At 51.0% G+C, this 21,906-nt stretch overlaps 1 protein-coding gene across 1 annotated transcript; it reads left to right on the top strand.

Annotated features, from left to right (window-relative positions):
- Positions 1–11,907: 11,907 nt before the first annotated feature.
- NODAL (nodal growth differentiation factor) lies at positions 11,908–19,644 on the top strand. Its single transcript, XM_069572406.1, has 3 exons — positions 11,908–12,157; positions 16,466–17,157; positions 18,735–19,644. Exons 1-3 carry the CDS (start codon positions 11,962–11,964, stop codon positions 18,885–18,887), a joined length of 1,041 nt encoding a protein of 346 aa, XP_069428507.1. The 5' UTR covers positions 11,908–11,961; the 3' UTR covers positions 18,888–19,644.
- The last annotated feature ends 2,262 nt before the right edge of the window (positions 19,645–21,906 follow it).

Raw genomic sequence — 21,906 nt, 5'->3', positions numbered from 1 at the left:
ATAAGCACCCTGAAGGAAAAATACAGGGCGCTCTGAGGAAGTGTGAGGTCACCTTTAGATAGGGTGGCAGGGGAAGGTTTCTCCAAGGAGGTTGTATTTAAGCAAAGACTTGAAGGCTATTCGGTGTTTGCCAGGCAGAGTGGGAGAAAGGGCATTAAGGCAGAGGGGGTGGTGAGGGCAAAGGCTCATCAGATTCTAGGAACTCAAAGAGGGCTGAAGGCAGCTCAGGTTGAGGGCAAGGGGGCCTGAGACCCAGGCTTCAGGAGCTTGTATCGATCCCGAGGCAGCGGGAGCTCTGGGGGTTTTATTGACGGAAGTGCTACAGCCCTGTGCGCACCGCGGCCGCTCCTGGGAGGAGTGGACCTTGGGAACCAGCCAGGGGGCCCAGGCGAGAGATGAGCCCAGCTTCAGCAATCCTCCACCCCCACCGCCCTGGGCAGTGTGGCAAAGGAAGCAGACAGACCAGGTACCAGGAAAGACCACTTGTTACGGGGCCTGAACCTTAAGCGGTCAGGGGAGGGGGTTTTGAAGGAAAGAACACAAAAATACAAATACAACTGAGGCCTGGGGGCCTTGGAAGGGTGTGCAGCTCACTCTCCTTAGCGTCAAGGTAGCTGAACTCCAGCTGCCTTCACCTCTCGGTACTCGCACCTGCCCTGCACTAAACGAGATAACTGTGCAAAGCGTTCTGTTGGTGGGTCTCCAGGTGAGCTCTGACAAACTGTGGTGGTAGCTACTGGTAACTGGGCTCCCCTGGGGTCGGCAGTCTCAGACACACTGTGGAGGACAAGAAGGTGGTGGCGACCCACCCCACCCCAGAGCCAGCCTGGCACCAAGTAGGGGCTGTGCAGACGTCTCTGAGCCATAACTTCCTTCCAGGGCCCCCAGCTTAGAGAGTGGGCACATGCCCCCCACCCCCCAATCCCCACCCGCAAAGCAGGAGAATTGGGCCCAGAGAGGGGACGGGATAGATGGGAAGAGGACACATCCCGCTGACCCCCGAGCCTCGACCACTCGGCCCAGGTCGGGGGTCACTCCGGAGGGTCCCTCTTTCGCGGGGCTCCTGTCCGGGACCCCAGGATGCACAGAGCCTCGGAGCTGCCAGAGAAGCGGCGCCAAGTGGTGGACCCGAGGCGCTCAGATCCGGACCTAGAGAGGGGGCGGCCGGCTGCTCGGCTCACCTCCGCTCACTCACCGGCTGTCTCCTTTCTCTTCCCTCAAGCCACAGCCGCCTCTGCCGCTCTGCTCACTGGCTGCTGAGCCCTCCTCCCAGCCGCCTCGGCCGGCAGCGGCCAGACTCGCCGGCAAGACTGGGCACCGCCCCGCACACATTCCCTTTAGGACCGTCCTCCACGAATAAGAGAGCAAAACCAGAGGCAGGCACCCACGGTAAAGGGCACGGCTTCGAACCCAAGTCCAGGGCTCCTTTCCTTTGCCTCAGCCACCTCCCCGTGACAGCAAGCAACTTGTCTGGGAAAGCAAGTTCTGTTAAGAAAAGTGCTCTTTTTCAGTCCCATCTATTAGCACCTGTTGTACACCGGGCACTGAACGCAGGGGTCCAGAGGAGACTTCTGTCCTCTAGACGCTCATTATCTAAGAGGAGGTGGGTAATAGGGGGCATGATATGAGGGTCCTGAGAGAGGGCTGATCGGACTGGAGAAACCTCAGCTGGCTTCCTGGTGGAGGCAGTCTTTTTAAATGAGCAATATTTATTTCTAGATAGTGGTGAAGGATGCCTATTGGCTGAAAAGACGTTCAGGTTACATGAAAGAAGCTGTTTACAGAACAGTTCACACAGTGGATTGTTCTAAGTAAAAGATGTATGTGCACATAAACGCCTGAGGTGGGGGTGGGGTGGAGCAGGACCGGAAGGACATACCCAGAATACTAACCAGGGTTACATGTGGATTGCCGAATAAGAGAGGATTTTTCTTTTTCTCTCTGTACTGTTATGTAGTAAATTTTCTTCAGTGAATATACATTACATTAATGTATATTACAAGCACAATATATAACTAAGGGGAAAATTTTTGTTAACATTTCATCAACTGGTTAGGATGAGGAGAGGAGGAAGAAGCTGCAAAGCCCACCTGGGCAGGACCTGAATGTCAGGAAACACTTTCACCCACAGGGCTCAGAGCTCCACCAAGTCCACGACGGCCAAGTGGGGGACAGAGCCAGGGGCCATCCCAGATGTAGAAAGCGAGGCCACCTGGCCATGCTGGTCCAGCTTGAGCTGAGAGGAGGGCCTAGCCCCGCCCTCCACACACACACACACACACCCTCCTGTCAAGTCTAACTGGTACTGACTTAGACCAACACCCTCTCCCCCTCCCACCCTGCTCTTCGGGAGTTTTCAAGACTGATCTTCCAGTCTGGGCAGGGCCCTCTTACCAGTGGGAAGGAACACAGTTCTGAGGGGTACAGTCCACAGGGAGGATGGAAAGGGGAGCTGAGGGCTGGGGTGGGAGTGGGGAGGGCAAAGTGCTGGGAGCCAGGAGTAGGCTGGGAAGGGGCATTGGGCCAGGGTCTCCCTGGGAGGGGAATCAGTGTGGCCAAGACTGGATCTGGGGAAGCAGAGCCTCCCTCAAGCCACATGACCCTGGTCCTCAGGCTCTGAAACAGCAGGAGGGGTTGTCAGCTCTCTGTCGAGAGTGACTGGGGCGTGGAGGGTGGAGGGAAGAGCCACAGGATAAAGTAGGATCGTGGCGGGGATCAAGGAGCTTGTGGACATAGCATCTCAAATCATGGGCACACTCTCTCAGCACTGGATTGCCCAGTGAGTCCCTGTTCTCGAGATGTGAGTGTGGTAAGTGGGCAAACCAAGAGCACCCTCTACACCTCCTGCCCTCACACTAGAGTGGAGGAAAGATGAGAAGAACACCTGGGGCCGCAGCTATTTGTTCTCTGAATGACAGGGAGGAGAATGAAGGTTAACATCAAAACAGATCTGGACTCCAATTCCAGCTCAGCTGCTCGGCACCAACTTGACCCTGGGCACGTGTTTAAGCTGGGCTTCCCAGGTGGCACCTGCCTACCAGTGCAGGAGACATAAGAGACCGGGGTTTGATCCCTGGGTCAGGAAGATCCCCTGGAGATTCCCATGGACAGAGGAAGCTGGCGGGCTACAGTCCTCAGGGTCAAAAAGTAGGACACGACTGAAGCAACTTGGAATGCACACAAATGTTTAAGCAATTCAAGCCTCAGTTTTCTCATCAGTAAAATGGGAAACAATATACCTATAGAATCCACCTACAATGCAAGAGACCTGAGTTCAACTGCTGGGTCAGGAAGATCCCCTGGAGAAGGAAATGGCAACCCAGTCCAGTATTCTTGCCTGGAGAATTCCATGGACAGAGGAGCCTGGCGGGCTACAGCCCATGGGGTTGCAAGAGTCGGATACGACTTAGAGAGTAAACCACCACCATACCTGCAGAACACAGTGTGAAAGGAATTCCTCAGAGCTGTGCATGAGGCATGGGTCCACAGCTTTAGCACTAAGCCAGCAACAAAGGTAACTGCTGGCTTTCAACGTGGTTTTCCCTCCATGAAATGGAGGGCACAGTCCCCAGTTCAGTTCAGTCGCTCAGTCGTGTCCGACTCTTTGCTACCCCATGAATCGAAGCACGCCAGGCCTCCCTGTCCATCACCATCTCCCGGAGTTCACTCAGACTCACGTCCAACGAGTCCGTGATGCCATCCAGCCATCTCATCCTGGGTCGTCCCCTTCTCCTGCTGCCCCCAATCCCTCCCAGCAGCAGAGTCTTTTCCAATGAGTCAACTCTTCGCATGAGGTGGCCAAAGTATTGGAGTTTCAGCGTCAGCATCATTCCCTCCAAAGAACACCCAGGGCTGATCTCCTTCAGAATGGACTGGTTGGATCTCCTTGCAGTCCAAGGGACTCTCAAGAGTCTTCTCCAACACCACAGTTCAAAAGCATCAATTCTTTGGCGCTCAACCTTCTTCACAGTCCAACTCTCACATTCATACATGACTACTGGAAAATTCCCAGGTGTCTGGAGGTTCTGTCAGTAACCATAGAATGAAAGGCAAGAGGGTGAGAATGGATTCAAACTGCTTCCATTGAATTATCTGCTTTGTGAAAATTCATCCTGCCCCATTGGGTCTCTAGTTAATCATATTAGCTCTCTGGGGCTCCCCTGCATGCCCAGCCAGGTATGTGCATCTCCCTCCAAGCTGACTTTGAAGTCTGGGGTTCTTTGATGTGAATGGGGGATGGACCAGCCTTGGATCCCTCCAACCCTGAGGTCAGTGGCTAAATGATTCCTTATACCCAGTCATATATACAACTACCACGCTAATCAAGATGATGATTATATGATTGGAATCATTTTAATTAAAAATATATCACTAAATTCACAAAACTAAGTAAGTGTAAAAGGAATTTTTTGAATTATACTATCAATGGATGGTTTTTGTAAGTTTCTATCATTTAGACTTTTGAGACTATTACAGCTTAAAAGAGCACTAAAAATAGTACATGATGCCTTTTGGACTCCCTTTACTTGAATAAGTGCCCCAGGGGATTATTACGGTCAAGCGATTTGGAGAGACACTGAGCTCACAGTACACATAAATGCTTGAGCAGAATCAGTACTTGGGCTGCTCTAAGTACTCCCCAAGCACTCCTTACTCCCACAGTAAGCACTCCCTGTTTGTTCTTAGTTGTGATTTTTTCCTTGCCCTCTATACACACACACACACACACACACACACACACACGCATGCACATAGGCACAGAGCCTTCTCCCAGCACAGGCTCAGCTGGGTCAGCAAAGTCAGTAGCCTTGAGTGACTATGGAAGGGCAATCAGGCGGTGGGAAGGCAGGGGCAGGGGTGGCGGACTGTGCTGTGGGAATCTCTGAGAAGCTCCTGGTGGTCTCTCTGTTTGTTTCCCAGGGCAGGCTGAGCCTTCACCTCCTGACCCTGTGGGAAGCACAAGTTGGGCCTGGGCTCCACCCAGGAAGGGGCCTCCAGGAAGGGGCCAGGGACTAGAGTCTGGTCACGGGAGCTGAAGGGAGCAGGAGATTCAGGCCTGGCCCCTACCCGCTCCACTGTGTACAGCCAGTCACTCTCAGAGGGTTAGACTAGGCTGCAAGGATCAGGGGAAAGGATGGAGGCCAAAGGGCACCATGAGCAACGCACACAAAAGGTGTAATGATGTGAGTTGCATTCATAAGGAGCCCGGAGCGCTAGGGAAGCATTCTCTCACTAGTGTCAAGACATCTACATGCCAGAGCAAGTGGACTGAGCACTTATTGAGCACCTACTATGTACCCACAGCCGTACAGGAGAGTCAAGAACTTGAAACCAGAGAAAGCTGGTAACCCGCGGGGCTCACATTGTCTTGATGGCCACTGGATGGAGAAAGAACTCTCCTTCGTACCTCCATGTCCTTCAGTCCAGGGACTGGGTTAAAAGTTTTCATTCAACAAATACATACCGAGTTCTTGTATTGAGAACTGGGCTAAGCATTGGGAGTTCAGTGTTGAACTGAACAGACAGGAGTCTGGCTGAAAGCCCAGTGCTGGGGGAACGGAACAGACAAAAAATCAACAAACAGTACCAAAGTAAACAATGTAATTTCCAGCCAGGGAAGTGCTGTGAAGGAAATGAGCGGGGTGACGTGACAGAGGGCAGGAGGTCCGTTTAGACAGGGGAAAGGCCTCACCGTGCGAGGGAGGTGATAAACAACGTGTTGGGACATGGTAACGTCCAGTCTGGCTTCCAAAGTCAGAATGACTTAGTTTCCACCACAGCCTTACCGTTTGCAAGGCACTCCATCCTGGGCAAGGTGCCAAACTCCTCAGAGCCTCTGTTTTCACACCTGTAAAATGGGAGTAAATATCCAATCTGCTTAGTGGGAGTGATAGGAAGGGTAAATTAGATAATTCAAACAAGTATGGAAAATACTTTTAAATAATAGATTATTTCTATTTCATCCAGCTTGGGCCAGGTGACCACAATCCATGGGTTAGTCCCTGTGGAAAAGGACAATGAGGTGGACTACTCCCAAGTCTGAAATTCCAAACTGATTCTGGACTGTCTTTCTCTCATCCAACATATAGCAGGGGTCTCAAAGTAATTTGTCTTTAGGCCGGGCACATGGGTGCAGTATGTCAAGGAATGGTGGGGGCACCTCTCTGGTGATCCAGTTGTGAAGAATCCGCCTGCCAATGCAGGGGACATGGGTTTGATCCGTAGTCCAGGAAGATTCCACATGCCATGGGGCAACTAAGCCCGTGTGCCACAGCTACTGAAGCCCATGCGCTCTCTGCACACTGCAATGAAGACCCAGCACAGCCTAAATAAATAAATGAAATTATAAGAAAAGAAAAGAAAACAGGCATGGTGGGGACTGTGGTACTCTTTAGAGAACAGACCCTGCCTAAATGAAGTAGCTCCTATTCTACTTAAGGGAATCCTTGCCTTGATCAAATGAGGGCCTAGACCATTCCATTTTTTAAATGATGAAAACAAACTATTGGGTTGGTCAAAAAAACTCGTTTGGGTTTTTCCCTAAGATGTAATGGACAAACTCGAACAAGCTTTTTGGCTAACTCAATATTTTTTTTGCAAAATCTTATGAACTTTCAGCATTGGTGATTTAAATAAAAAACTTTTCAGGGCTTCCCTGGTGGTCCAGTGGTTAAGAATCAACCTTGCAACGCAAGGGACATAGGTTCAATCCCTGGTCCGGGAAGATCCCACATGCCTATAGCAACTAAGCCCAATATGCCACAACTACTGAAGCCCTGGCACCTGCAGCCTGCGCTCTGCAGCAAGAGATGCCACCACAATGAGGAGCCTGCACATTGCAATGAAGAGTAGCCCCTGCTTGCCACAACTAGAGAAAGCCCACATGTAGCAGGGAAGATCCACCACAGCCAAAAAGTAAATAAAAATTTAAAACTAAATAAAAACCTTTCAAAACACCCTTATGAGACGGTAAAACACTGCAGATCAGCCAAGGTGGTTTGGTGGCAGATTTACAAGCTCCGTCTACCGAGGCCAGGCCCTTGGCTGAGCACTGCAGAATTCAGAGCCAGCTTACAGCAGGTTCCTGGTGGGAAACTCCTAGGGCCTCCAGGAATCAGAGCCTAAAGGGGGAAGGAGACCATGTAGAAGAGAGACCCTTGAGCTGGATTCTCTGGGATAACTAGGTATGTCTTGTGTGAAGGAAGAGGAGGTGGAAGCATCTGGGCAGAGGAAGAACAGCTTTGAACTTAGGAGAAGAGCAGGCATTTCCATGGGGCCAGGGTGCTCTTGGGGTACAAGGGGATTGTAACAGAGAGCTGAGACCTTCAGATCTCAGAGAGACAGCCAAGTGTGCCCACAGAGGCACCTAGACAGTCCCTCCAAGACCAGCAGTGTGGGGTCCAGAAAGTACCGGAGTCAAGCACTGGAGGTGGAGGCCAGGTCCCTGTGCTTAGTCCCACCTCCACCATTTGCAGGACTCCATCCATTCATTTAAGCCGAGGATCACAGCAAGGAACGTCAATTAGGAACCAGGAACCGGAGCTTCAGAGAGTCAGGAGTCATCCTGCTCACAGAAGCTCAGTCTGGCGGCAGCTACTCATGAGAGCTTGGACAACTGCTCCATGAAGTTAGAGGAGGACTCTGCCAAAACCTAGGGAGCTAGTGACAGGTTTGCAGAGGAGGTGACAATGTGTAAGCCCTGTCTCGATAGGTGAGAAGGAGTTTATCAGGGAGATAACAGTGGAAACAGCAGGAGGTTGCGTGGAGAAGGAGCACATGAAAGGCAGAGGTGTGATTTGGGAACCTGTTTTGGGAATCTGGGCCTCCTTCAATCACATGACAAATCCTGACTGATTTCTGTGCAGCAGGGGCTGCGCCTGGCATGGGAGGCGCATAATAAAGCAGACACCCTCCACCTTCAGAATGATGATGCTATTTAATTCCTCTGTACTTCACTTTCCCCATCTCTGAAATACCTTACATGCCTCAGAGCTTCAGGGAGGGGTGATTAGGATTACATGGGCTTCTATAGGCTGCCAGGGTCATACTGGCAAATAGGAAATGCTCATTAAATATGTGCAGAGGGACTCCCCTGGTGGCGCAGTGAATAAGAATCTGCCTTCCAATGCAGGGACATGGGTTCAATCTCCAGTCTAGGAAGATCCCACGTGCTGCAGAGCATGTGCCCATGTGCCGCAACTACTGAAGCCTGCGCTCGGCAACAAGAGAGTAGTCCTTACTCACAGCAGCAAGAGAAAGCCCACGTGCAGCAATGAAGACCCAGCGCAGCCACAAATAAATAAATGGGGAAAAAATATGTGCAGAACCGAACCGTCTTCCTGTCTTGACTTCCTAAGAACCTAACACCTGCAGTTATCTTGCTGAGATCCTAGATAAGCAGGTTTGTTCAATGAATGAACAAATGACCAGTCGCCACTTTACACACATTTACTGCTTACAGCATTCCTGTCGAGTAAATACGATTCTTTGTTTCCATTTTGCAGCTGATGAGCAAAATCTTCAAGATGGTAACGATCTAATATGTCCAGGATTTTGCCTCCTGGCGGCCTGACCTCAAAGCTCCAGCACTTAACCCGGCTCACTGTCACTCACAGGGAGGAAGGGTCCAGAAGGCCCGATGGAAAGCATTCGAGAACTTCGAGGTCTTGGCTCCTCACTCTCCAGCTAGCTGGGCTGACCCTCAAAGGTTATCTCCCAGGTCAGGTGATCTGCCGGTCAGTTCGTCTGGGGCAGGGGAAGCAAGAAGGTGTCATTCCCCTCCTGGGAAGAAGGCACTTCTGGTCCTTCTTGCAGGAAACAGGTTCTCCATGAACAAATACCTCTTACAAATGAGAATGACTATTAACCTCTGTCCTGAAGAGTGCCCCAGCTGGAAAAATCCAGTGATGAACGGGCTTTGACAGAATCCCTCTTGCAGGTCCCCACACAGCTTTGGGCCAATACACATCAGAAATGAGCTCCGTCTGCAGCTCCCAGACCCTGGGAAAACAAAACTTTGAGAGGTTTTCTTTCTTTTTAAGTCTTAGTACAAGGCCCGAGGAGGGCATGGCAACCCATTCCAGTATTCTTGCCTGGAGAATCCCATGGACAGAGGAGCCTGGCGGGTTATAGTTCATAGTGTCGCAAAGAGTCAGACAAGACCGAAGTGACTGAACACACACACACACACAGGCACACACACACATGCCCATGTCCACCTTGTCATCTTTGGGGAAGCCAGAGGGCTGAAAGCATGGGTTTGGGTAACCAGCAGAGCTGCCCTTCACAGACTGGATGTTTTCATTTGTAATCGTGTGGCCTTGAGCAAGTCACCTGGTTCCCTCTGAGCCTCCCTTTTCTCATCTCTGAAGTGAGGATGAGAATAAAATCAATGCAGTGTTTATCAGGATGCCTACTGTATTTGATGCTCAGTAAGTGTTAGCTATTATTATTATCATTCATTTTAACTGAAATATTCACCGAGCACCTACTGGGTACCACATAGTATGAGGGAACACGGAATGAATAAAGCTTAATAAAGAGATCATCTGTTTTGTTCCTTCCCAGTCCTGGTGCTGAATGCCCCTGTTTAATCCAGGGACCCCCTGGATTCTAGGACACATGGGTTTTGAGGCAGGCTGACCGTTACACCTCTGTGTAACCACAATCTCTTTTTTTTTCCTCCAGCCATGCGGGATCTTAGTTCCCCGACCAGGGGTAGAACCTGTGCTGTCTGCACCAGAAAGTCCCTCATTGCTTTTTATGTATTCATCACTTGGATGAGGGCATCTTTTGCCTCTGGGGACAGGTCTGATGCAGAGGGACAGGACAGATAATCCCCATCCTGCAAGCCCCCAGGCTGGGGAAGTTGAATGACAACCACAGAGCACCCATAATAATATCTGTGCTTAAGGCTTTACAAAAACACCAGGTTTTAAGGGCTTGCAAAAGATTTTACCATTTGCTTTATTGAATCTGCATGGAAGGAGGTACCTCCAGTCACAGTTTATAGATGAGGAAACTGAATGCAGAGAGGTCAGTTCCAAACTGCAACAAGATCCTAGACTCATCCAGGTTCTCAAAGTTGTCTGGTAAGAATCAAGGGGGTGTTTGTTAAATATGTAGGTTACCAAGGTCTCTCTCCAAGTTCTAATTCTGAGGGCCTAGTTGGGACTCAGGAATCAGTAGTTTACACACAACCCAGGTGATACTTATCTTCAGGAGAGTCTGGGCACTGTGCCATTCACTGATTAATTTACTCAGCTAAGATTCTTTTCTCAAATATGACATGTACTATAAGGAGATCATGATGAACAAGACATTCTCTAGCTTTGAAAGGAACTAACAGGCATCTGGTTAAGGAGACTGTCCTGTCCCGAAGTCAGCAAGGGTCTACAGCCCACATCTCTCCTGGGTGAGACCCTTTCCTGCTGGCTAGGCCGGATTCCACAGACTTGGGTTTAGAACTCCTGGCTGAGCCTGCTGGGCCTCCTTCCACTGTCTAATACCTGCTCAGCGCAGAGCCTGTGTCTCTTTGGATGGAGGCATCTTGTGAAAGAAGCCTAGGTGTGCCTGGCATGTGTGCCGTGCTGTGCTTAGTCACTCAGTCGTGTCCAACTCTTTGCAACCCCAGGGACTAGAGCCCCACAGGCTCCTCTGTCCATGGGGATTCTCTAGGCAAGAACACTGGAGTGGGTCACCATGCCCTCCTCCAGGGGATCTTCCCAACCCAGGGATCGAACCCAAGTCTCCCGATTTGCAGGCGGATCCCTTACTGTCTGAGCCACCAGGGAAGCCCGCATGTAGTTTCAATAAACGCACATCAGGCCTAGGAAAAGACCAGGGGCACAGGGCAGGTGGGGGAGGGGAGGGTGGGGAAGGCTTCCGGTGTAGAGAACTGCTGGGTGCAGAGATTTACATTTCTTTACAGGTAATTCTAGCTGAACAGAGGCCAGACAAGGACTACTGTAGTGTAGGGGAGGAAAGCTGGGCCCAGAGAGAAAAAAGTGAGTGTCCCTGAGCTGAAATCCAGGTCTCTGGGGTAACTGAGTCCCCAGGGGAGGCAGAAACTGAGGGATGTTGACAACACAGGCAATACCTTTTTCCTGAAATCCCTGGGGTGAAGTGCATCTGTGAAGGAAGATCCTGATGCCATCACAGACTCCCCTCGAGCGGGCCAGGATCACCCTGTTAGCTGTGCCCTGGGCTCCGGCTTCCGGACACTTCCTTTTCCATCCTTCATCCTGGTCACTCCTGCCCTCTGTCTTCTCCAGGAGGGAGCTTCAGTCTTTGAAGCAGTTCCCCTAGGACTTCCACTGGCACTCGTCTTTTTTGTTCCAGTGATTCCCAGTACCCAGTACTTTTTCAGAGGCTAACTCTCCAGACAGGCCCTGCCAGATAAAGCCAGGGGTGCTCCCAGAGGCCATCGGGACAGTATCCTGGAAGCTTGCACAGGGCCAGGCTGGGCTGAAGCCTCCTGGGCCAGTGTGGGGCCGCACCCTGCCTGAGAGCCTGGTATCCACAGCTTCCTTTCTCCACCGCTCCTGGCTGAGCTAGATGTCTACTTGGAACCTGGAGGAAGAGGAAAGGGGAGGGATCCCAGGTGGGGCAGAGTAAGGAAGCGATAATTCTGACCTGGGAGCTTGGACAAGCCAGCTGTATCCGGGAAACAAAGCCTGGAGGAGCCCCGTGCCAGCGTGCACAGACTAGGCAAACTAGACAGACCCTGAACCTAACAGCTCCTACAGATTTGGAGTCTCCTCCCTACCAGGCTCAGGTCTCACCCGCCCTCAGCAGGTGGTCCCTGTAGGGGGCCACCCCGGGTGACGGTGTGGGAGGGTGGGGTAGGGGTGTTATATGATCTCAAAGCTTCCCCCCAGGGAGGAAGGGCAGGGGCGGGGCGGCTGCGAAGGCCCAGGATATAAGAGGAGGAGGCTGCCTTTGGGGCTCAGCCAGCCTACCATGCACGCCCACCGCCTGTGGTTGTTCCTCTTGCACGCCTGGTGGGCTTTCCTCCAGGCGGGCGCCGCGATGGTGGCCCCGGTGCCCCTTCGACCGTGGGGGCAGCCCTCGTCGCCATCCCCCCTCGCTTATATGCTGAGCCTATATCGCGAACCCCTGACCCGGGCGGACATCATCCGTAGCCTGCAGGCGCAAGGTAGGCAGCCCCGCCCCGCCCTGCTCCCTTCAACACCCGGGGCGCCTCGGGCACTCCCTCCCCCAGACTCCGGGAGGGCACTTGAGCATCAGGGCCTGCGGCTCGGTGCGGTGCCGGGGACTTGCCATTTGAGGATGTACCCGCACGCTTGAAGGGCACGTCCAGGCGCTGGGCTTGAGGGTCTCTCGGCGTCCACGTTGTCTCGAGGCGCAGGGTTGGTGGTATCCGGGGTGTGTCCCGGACCGAGAGCTCAGCGTTCGTGTCTTGTTTAGGGCGGCTAGAGTGCGGACTATAGGGTGAGAGCCTGATTGTACCACTTCTTATCTGTGCGGTCTTCAACTACTGTAATCTCCGGGCACCTCAGTTTGCACATCTGTAGAACAGGGATAGGGCTTCCCAGGTGGCTCAGAGATAAATAATGCGCCTGTCAAGGCAGGAGACATCCCTGGATGGGGAAGATCCCTGGAGGAGGAAATGGCAACCCTCTGCAGTATCCTTGCTTGGGAAATCCCATGGACAGAGGAGCCTGACAGGTCGCGAAAGCGTGGACCACTGAGGGACTGACTAAGCAACACCACAGAATAGGAATGATAGTGCCTCCTTTATAGGGCTGCGAGGGCCACTGGCAATGCACTAAGACGCTTAACTCATAACCAGGCACAGTAACAAATCGTCCTTACTCTTGCTACAATTATTTTGTTGATTTTTTTTTTCCTTTTCACTAGTGAAGGTGAATGCGCCCCTGGGTCTGCCGTGGAGAGTTTCTCAGGCTGAGACCGAGTTTCGAAACAGGATGTCAAGCATGAACATCAGGGATTAGGTTTCAAAAGTTAGGGATTAGAGATGAGGTGCCCCGAAATCGAGAATTGAGGCAGGCTTGGTAGGTAGGTGTCAGTATCCCAGGTGACACAGAGCTCAGGGCCTAGCTTTGGAGGGATTGAGGTCATTCCCATGGTGACTGTGGGAGTATGGCCCTCGGAGATGGGGCAGCGTGCCTTGCCTTCTGCCCACTGGATGCGGGTAGATGTTGAGAAGAGGGAGCCCTTCCCGCGGGGCTCTTCTACGCTGGGCAATCCACATCCTAGCGCGGGGGCGGGGGTGGGTGGTGGTGGCCAGGGGGTGGCCCCTGCCTCCCTGCACCTCGCTCTGCCTGCTGGGGCCAGACGGCCCTCCCCAGAGTTCCGGCGAAATCCACATCCGATAATCTGATTTGACGGCCACCCGCCGGCCCTCTGTGATCCGAGGATGGGGCCTCCTAGTTCGCTGGCCTGCAGCGTCCGGGGTCAGACGGCCAGTGACCCTCTCTAGAAGGGTCGTCTGGGGACCAGCCAGACTGGGGACACCCCGGGGTGGGGCAGCTTGAAAATTACTGGCGTGTTCCACCCCGCCAGAAAGGTGGGGGTGGGGTGGAGGTGGGGTTGGTGGCCGCAGAGTGAGAGGTGCGCTTTTCCCGATCTCTCCCTCCTTCCAGAGTTCCAGATTTGCAGTAATGTGACAATCTGGGAGTCTAGAAAACTAGATTCTGGTCCCACAAACCCTGCTTCCCCACTTACCCCTGTGTCCCTGGCCTATCAGTTGACTTTTCTAGTTTATCCTTTTGTAAAAGTAAAGGCCCTGACTTTCTTTCTACCTCATTTGTGTGAGTGTGGTGTAAAATACATAAAAAGGGTTAAGTTGCAAATTTTATTATGTGTATGGTGACCTTAAGTATATACACATTGTTGTGAATTGGCTTGTTTTTCAAAAGCAGCGAGAGCCTGCCTGGAGGGAGCCTGATGGAGAAGGGATGTCCCACATTGGCTCCTTTCCATCTTGGGTTTATTTGTAAACTGCACAGGATAAGGGGAAATGGGTGTTGGAGTCTAACTAAATTAGGTCTTTCACTGTTTAACCATCTTCACCTTGGACCTTAGTTTCTTCATCTGCAAAATGGAGATAATGGTGGGGCGGATTTAAAGAGACAATGCTAGTAAAATACTTGGCATGAGGGAAGCAGTTAATAGTAATTGGCCTCACAATTTATAATAATGTAGGGTGGGAACTTGGACACCCACCCTCTTTTTCTACAGAGCCCTTAAGTCTAACTCAACACCCAAGGTTATGAACCCAACCACTTCTTTCTTTAGAATTGGAAATCGGTCAAGATTTCCAATTCCAAGGAATTGGAGCCCATGTGGCCAAGTCTGCATTCAATTTCAGGGTGTCCATGAACCCCTTCTTTATAATCACCCTCCAATCACATTTATTGTGTAAGTAGGAAATACAGTTTGTTCTGGGGACAGCATTCTTAGCTTTTATCAGGCATTGGCGATACTCAAAGATTAGACACCCCATTCTTCTAAGATGAACCAAAACCAGATCTAAGAGAACCGGCTAGCTTTGTGTCCTGGGGAGCCCTTGGCTGCGGGTAGGGTTGTGGGGTTGCAGACTCTTCCAGCAGGAAGGAATATGCTCCTCCCCACTCCTGCATCTGCTCTATCACCCCAGCAATAGATGATTTTGTTCCCCTGCCCTACCCCTCACTGCCTGGACATCTTCATTTCCAACCTGGACCTGAGTAATGAGATAGTTGATGATGGCCATTTATTGCACTTTGCTGGTTGCACTAGGCAGAGCACTTTACACACATTATCTCAGTAAATCTCAACACTCCTGTGAGGTGGATACTGTCACCATCTCCCTTTTACCCAGAGGGAAACCGAGGCCCAAAGATTGCATCCCAGTCTTAAACAGCAAGTGGCAGAATTTAATCCATCATGGGAGACACCAGGCCCCTGCTCTTAAACACTGAGCTGGAATCCCTTCCTCTAGAAAGCCATTTGTGGGTACTTGAGATAATAAGTTTTAAGTCCTGGTGTAGGTGGAGTTGTAGAGGAGTTGCTACATGTCCCACCTAATCCCCAGGTGGCCAGGTGGTGCTGAGATGGGCAGTGGGTAATGTCAGCCTCCCGCCACACCTCTGGGGAGTTGCTAGTCAGGGGCTGGTTATCGTCCCCTGTAGGTGCTAATGAGAAGGGAAGTGGAGATTAAGTGAAAAAGAACAGCTAGGGATGGGTTGGGAGAAGCTTCAGGAGGCTGAAGCTGAGAATTACCTCCTTCTAAGACACGCTGGACTAACCAGAGAAATCCACTTACTGACTAAAGATGTCCTATGAAACAACTGAAAAAAAAAAAAAAACAACTGTTACGTGGTCTTCCCAGAGTGGACCTAAATCAGAGATCACTACCTTCAGGATTGATTCACGAAAGGGTTTCTGTTTCTATTTCTAATGACTAGCCTTTGCCTTTTATTTAACAATCGACTTTGAAACATCTTCATTTCCCTGGGTCCTCATGTCATGCAGAGAAAGGTAGGACATTACTGTTCCTGTTGCAAAGAAGAAACTGGGCTCGAAAAAAGTCAAAGATCACTTTCAGGTGACCTGAAAGATGCACCCATGTGTGCTATTCCCAGACATCAGACCAAATTGATCCAGGACTAAAATGAATGGAATGTGCTTCCCCATTCCATCCCTTTTCATTCATTTGGGGTTTCACTGTGCTGGGTATGTGACTGCTGTCTGTCCCAGATGCATAGAGGACCTGGAAGGAGTGAGCGCCCTGCTGGGTAGGAGAGACCACTGGGTGGAAAAATACAAGATCAGTGCACAGTCAAGCTTAGAAATGTATTTGTAAGGTTGCCGAGAACTCTTGGCATGTCTGCCTCTGTCTTTAGGAACTGGTGGGGGAAGGGTGACCAGTCTTTGGCTTCTGTTGCCCGTGTCTTCCTGGGGGTTCCAGTCCTTTCCATGATCTGCGTAGCAACCATACTGTGCCTGTGAAATAGGCCACCCTTTCCAGTGAGAAGAGAGCCAGAAAAGCTGACCTGCTCCAGAGACACAGGGTGGGTGGAAGCCCAGGGTTTCTGTCCGAAAGCTCAGGGTTTGGCCTTAGACTGCACGTGTGAGGGGAGAAAGGAGAAGGAGACGAACTCATCCAGTTTTTACCAATTGTTCTCTGGAGTGTCTGAAGCAGGAGTGGCAGAACCATGATTGGGAGATTAGGCTTTGCAGTTGGGCTTATTCTTGGCTTTGTGACCTTCCAACAATTGACACCTTGGGCAGGTGATTTAATCTCTCTGAGCCTCAATTTCCCTCGTCTTAAAAAATGGATTCAATACTATTCCCAGCTCATAGGGTTGGGGTGAGGATTAAGAGAGACGATACATATAAGGTAAGGGCTCAATCATGAACTATGGTGGTTGTTACACCAACTCAGGCTGCAGGAAGGCCCCACTCACCAGCTTCCTTCTGGCTTTTTCTCACCCAGATATGCAGGTGGATGGGCAGAACTGGACCTTTGCTTTTGACTTCTCCTTCCTGAGCCAAGAAGAGGATCTGGAGTGGGCCGAGCTCCGGCTGCAGCTGTCCAGCCCCGTGGCCCTTCCTCCCAACATCCCGCTCTCCATTGAGATTTTCCACCAGCGGAAGCTGGATAAAAACCCACCTGACTGCCTGGAACGTTTTCGGATGGACCTGTTCACTGTCAGTCTGTCCCAGGTTACCTTCTCCTTGGGCAGCATGGTCCTAGAGGTGACCAGGCCGCTCTCCAAGTGGCTGAAGCACCCAGGGGGCCTGCGGGAGCAGATGTCCAGCTTGGCTGGAGAGTGCTGGCGGCGGACTCCCACCCCACCTGTCACCGACGTGCTCCTCCTGCTCTATTCCAACCTCTCCCCGGAGCAGAGGCGGCTGGGTGGCTCCACCCTGCTGTGGGAAGCGGAGAGTTCCTGGCGGGCCCAGGAAGGACAGCTCTCCCGGGAGAGGGGCACGAGGCACCGTCGGTATCACGTGCAGGACAGAAGCCAGCTTTGTCGGAAGGTCAAGTTCCAGGTGGACTTCAACCTGATCGGATGGGGCTCCTGGATCATCTACCCCAAGCAGTACAATGCGTATCGCTGTGAGGGCGAGTGTCCTAACCCCGTGGGGGAAGAGTTCCACCCGACCAACCATGCATACATCCAGGTATGAAGCCAAGGCCTGGGGAGGGGAGGCAGTAAGCTGTGGGGGTCAAGTGTCCTTTCTTCAACATCTAGGGGACAGGACTCTAGCTTCAAATGGCTGTTAAATTCCCATGTTCTTTCACTCACAGTTATTTGAGCACCTATAAGGTTCTGTGCTAGGTTTTAAGGACAGAGAGATGACCAGCGACAACATCCTCAGAGAGCCTACGAGGAGTCATGCCCCGTTGGGTGGCCTTGAACACCTAGCTTTTCTGGGGCTTTTTCCTTCTTTCATAAAATTACGGGTGGGGCATGTAGATTGGAGTGTCTTAGCTCCTTCCCCTGCCCTGACATTCCAGGAAAGGAAGTTTAGGATTTGGCGTTTGGGTATAGATAGGTTTGAATCCTACTCATTGGCTATGTGATATTGATCAAGTTGCTTACTTGGTCTGAGCCTGTTTTCTCGCTTGTAAAATGGGGATAGCAGTGCCATATTCTGTAGGGCTATTGTGGGGTGATGATATGTATACCGCACGTGTAAGTTAGTGGGTAACAGGTATGATGTTGTACGATCATTATTAGAAGTCTGTAATTCATTGATGCAATGGGGCCATGAGTATGAGGCCAAGTTAGAGATAATACTGTTCCAGCCACTGTACTTTGCTGCCTAAAAACAGGAGCTGACCACCCATTTTGCAGGAGTAGTAAAGCCAGAGGCTACCACCAGGTGCCACTAATCAGCCTATATGGTCTAGAAGGTGGTGGAGGGGGAGGAATGGAAGGAAAACGAGATGGAAAAAGCAGAGGAGAGCCTAATGTGGTGGTCCTGACCCACTCTCAAAGGTCATACGGGACCAAAGTGTTATTTTACTCTTATGAACCCTAGACTGAGACTCTTAGACCTGTAATACATCCTCCATGCCAAGCAGAGGCAGAGTTCAGAGGCGCAGCATGTGAGCTGAGTTCATTCGAGGGAGGCAGTGGTGGGGGCCACTGCCCTAGAGGACCTGTCCTGGGCACAGGCCCTCCCAAGCCTCTCTTAGGCCCCCCTGCAGTCCACCAGTCTACCTGCAGCAAGGTCAGAGGGAACTAGAGACTCAGATAGCCGCCATGTCACCAAATCTTAATGCTGATCTGAAAAGCCACCGCTGGACCCCAGAGATAGGGCCCAGTTCCAGAATGCCAAGAACTTAGTACCTTTTCTCCTGTTGACTCTGTTTGCCCTTCTCTGGGTAACAAAGCAACTCCCTTGTGAATTTCCTCATGCCTCTCTTCTGCTTCATATTTCTGGAACTAAACCAGAAGTTTCTTGGAATATTTTTAAAGTTGGTATTCACTCTAGACTAGAACAATAGAACATACAAGTTAGCTTCTGTTTAAAGGCTGTTTTAAAAGAATTATTTTAGCAAAAAGAAAAAAAAAGTTATTTTCGATATTAGAGCTGATGATGTATTGGCATTCTGATTCCTTTATGAAAGGAATTTTCTACTTTTGCACATAGAAACTGGTTTTAACTCTGTAACTTCACACTTTACCCAGAAATGACAGTGCTGACCTGACCATTGGGATGTGAATTGACCTTCCTCTCCTCCCTTTCAGAGTCTCCTGAAGCGGTACCAGCCCCATAGGGTCCCTGCCACCTGCTGTGCCCCGGTGAAGACCAAACCCTTGAGTATGCTGTATGTGGACAATGGCAGAGTGCTTCTCGACCATCATAAAGACATGATTGTGGAGGAATGTGGGTGCCTTTGAGGAGCTCCTGCAGGGGTGTTGTGTTTGCCTGTACCCTGGAAGGTTGGGAAGCTCCTGGAAGACCTAGTAACCATCTAATCTAATGAGGAGAAACAGAGAGGAGGAATAGTTGCTCTGTCCACCAGACCTGAGGAGGAATGGCTGCCGCCCTGTCCATGAAGGCTCTGTGGAGTCTGGGTGAGCACAGAGGAGAGGAGGAGGAAGCCTGTGAAGCAGCCCTGCTGGGTTTTCTCTCTGCTGAACAGTGACATGCGACGGTACTAGTGCAGGAGTCCTTTAGCGGATTTTTTTCAACCTCTGAACCCTCAGAAACTAACTGTATGCAAGAGTTGAAGCATATGTGCATTTATTTTTGAGGTGGGACAAGTTGTCTGTAACTTTTGTGTATTCTCAAACATAGCCTTTGATATACACCCGCCCTCGCCGGCCAAATATTAAGGATCACTGTGTAAAATTGAAAAGAGTCCGTTGGCTCTGGTTGCCTCAGGCTGGGTCAGGGAACCCCTGCAGCTTTCTGGCTGGCCTGTAGCAATGTTGTCCAGAGGCTCTCTGGAGTGGATCTCTGCTAATGAGTTATACAAACAATAAAGCCATTGTATAGTCCTCCTAGGCCAGCTGGTGCCTTTGAAGGGTGAGGCAGGAACTCATCCAAGAGAACTGGCCACGTTGGACTACAGAAGCTGGAGCCCTGGGGTGTTCCCAAGTTAGTCTGCTTTGGCAGGCACAATCCAAGTCTATTAAAGTTGGTGACAGCTCACCTCAGTCTGGTCAATGCATGTTATTAATGAGGGCCCTGAGTTTCCTATCCATAGAGGCGAGGACCCTGCCCTGGGTGGCAGAGGCTTGGGGTATGGTCGCAGCTTAGGCTGAGCAGTTGTGACCTCAGGTGAGTAATTCATTGCTCAGCCTCGTCTTGTGACATGAAAGCAGGTGGATCCTAGTGTGTCCCTGTGATTCTACTTTTCCCTTACCATTTGGCCTCACTGAGCACTGCCAAAACAGGGGCTCACTTTTTCTTTTGTTGGCAGGGTGAAGGGGCCATTTTATCGGAAATATCAGTCCACAGTAAACCTAGTCTGCTTTCCAAAGAAGTTGATTGACTAATGCTTCAACCTTAGGAGAATGATTCCCATCATGTGGGAATACTTGTTGGGTTCAGAGGTGACTCAAATTTGACTTGGTTGAGTCAAGGTAGTCACCCTGGTCCAGGCAGGGCTATCTAGGTTTGAGCCAGGCCTGGGCTTGAGAAAGCTCAATGCCCTGATTCAGCAACAAGACTGATCTGGTTGCTCATTCCCTGGAATGGAAATAGCCCCTCTCCCAATTCAGAATCACAACAGGATTCTGCATTGGACTCTACTTAGAAAACAGTAGAGGTGGGAGTCCTCACGAGGTCAACTTTTGTCCCATCCTCTTTCCTAAATGAGAGCCCAGTGAGGCCTAGTGGTGTGATGCCACAGCTAGGAGTGGCAGGGCTGAGGGCTGAGCTCTGGTCTCTGGACCCCCCGAGGCACCATCCTTCATAGTGTCTAGGGGTCTTTGCTCCCTGAGCTTTGGGTCAAGGCCTTAGCCTTTAGAACAGGACGTTTGAAATCCTGGTTCCACTACCAAACTTAGATTCTTGGGAGTGAAAATCCCACCCCAGGGCTTTAGGGCATCCCCTTTACCAAGTGGGTTCCTAACTCTTCTTCTGTGGGGCCAGGAAAGTGAAAGGTGAAGCTATTTGTGGCTACAGCTTATGGGAGTGTTTACAGCTAGCAGCTCCAACTCAGAACAAACCCCATTGACGAGAGGACAGTGCCTCATCAAGCAGAAGGTACAGGCACAAAGGCGTGAAAGGACATTTTGCTGACCTCTGATGAAAGTTCAGTGTGTCAGCAGCACGGGCAATCTCCTGCCTGGTCAGAGGTATCTGGGGCCCAGCCTGGCAGCACAGCTGTGTTCTGGACCCTGCACGCTGGTGCAGGCTTTAAGTCTGAGAAAATGCTGCCTTTGGGCACCGAGTCCTGCCCTACACTGAGGGTCACGAAAGGGCTTTCAGAGGCCAGTCAGATGTATTTTAACTCGCTCTCTAGGCAGGTCTCCTCCTACTGTTCCTGTAGCAGTGCCAAGTCAGTAGCCAACGGGTGGAAATTGGATGCATTATTCCTTGGCCTGGGAAGTGGGGGCGCCTGGCCCAAGAATGGGTGGAGAAAAGATAAAAGCAGAAACTGGGGAGCAGTTGTGACTCACACAGCAGCAGTCAGGCTAGTCTCCATTTTGTCATCTCCCCTTTACCAGCAGTAAAGCCTTATCCCTCTAGCCTAAACTGCCTTTTAAGTTGATATCCTATTTGGCTCTGGGGCAAAGTAAAGGCTGTATGAAAGGACTTTCCAAATTATTTGCCCCAACTTCCCATGAAGAGATAACTTAGTCCTAGGGGTTGCACAGACATGCTCCACCCCAAACTTGCACATCCTGGGGAATACAGACCCACCTCTGCTTGTCACACCAACTGAGCTGTTACTGAGCTCTAGACCTACCTACCCGCCACTGGGTTAAGTGCTTTCCATAACTACACCTGAGCTCCACAACCACCTCGGTCCCTACTTATCTTAACCCTATTTTAGAGAAGGACACCAAAGCTTAGAGACTGCAAATCCTGTTGGAGAAAATGTGGCTGCCATTAAGCAGTGGAGCAGGAATGCAAGCCTATCTTACTCCAAAGCCTGAGCCCTGAACGTCTCTGCTGTTTTGTTCTGTCATCTTCTGTTGACATCATCTGAGACATGAAAGGACAGGATTCTTGCTCTCAATACTAATATGTGGGCCTCACTGGATTAATAATAGCAAGGAACGTGATGCTCACGCAGCACAGTGTAGTTTCGTTTAAGACATCAGCTGTGATGGATTTCTAACAAGTGTTCCTGAGGGGCAGAGGCAGCCCTCACCAGGAAAGCTGTGGGCTGGACTCCCTGCAGGCCTAGTGAAGGGCCTTCTCGGGTGCATCTGGCCCCAGCATGTACGTGTTCACTTCCAA

Source organism: Ovis canadensis, chromosome 25, assembly GCF_042477335.2.
Source record: "Ovis canadensis isolate MfBH-ARS-UI-01 breed Bighorn chromosome 25, ARS-UI_OviCan_v2, whole genome shotgun sequence".
Lineage (NCBI taxonomy): Eukaryota > Metazoa > Chordata > Mammalia > Artiodactyla > Bovidae > Ovis > Ovis canadensis.
The sequence above is the reverse complement of the archived record's forward strand: the minus strand, read 5'-3'. Positions and strand labels throughout refer to the sequence as shown.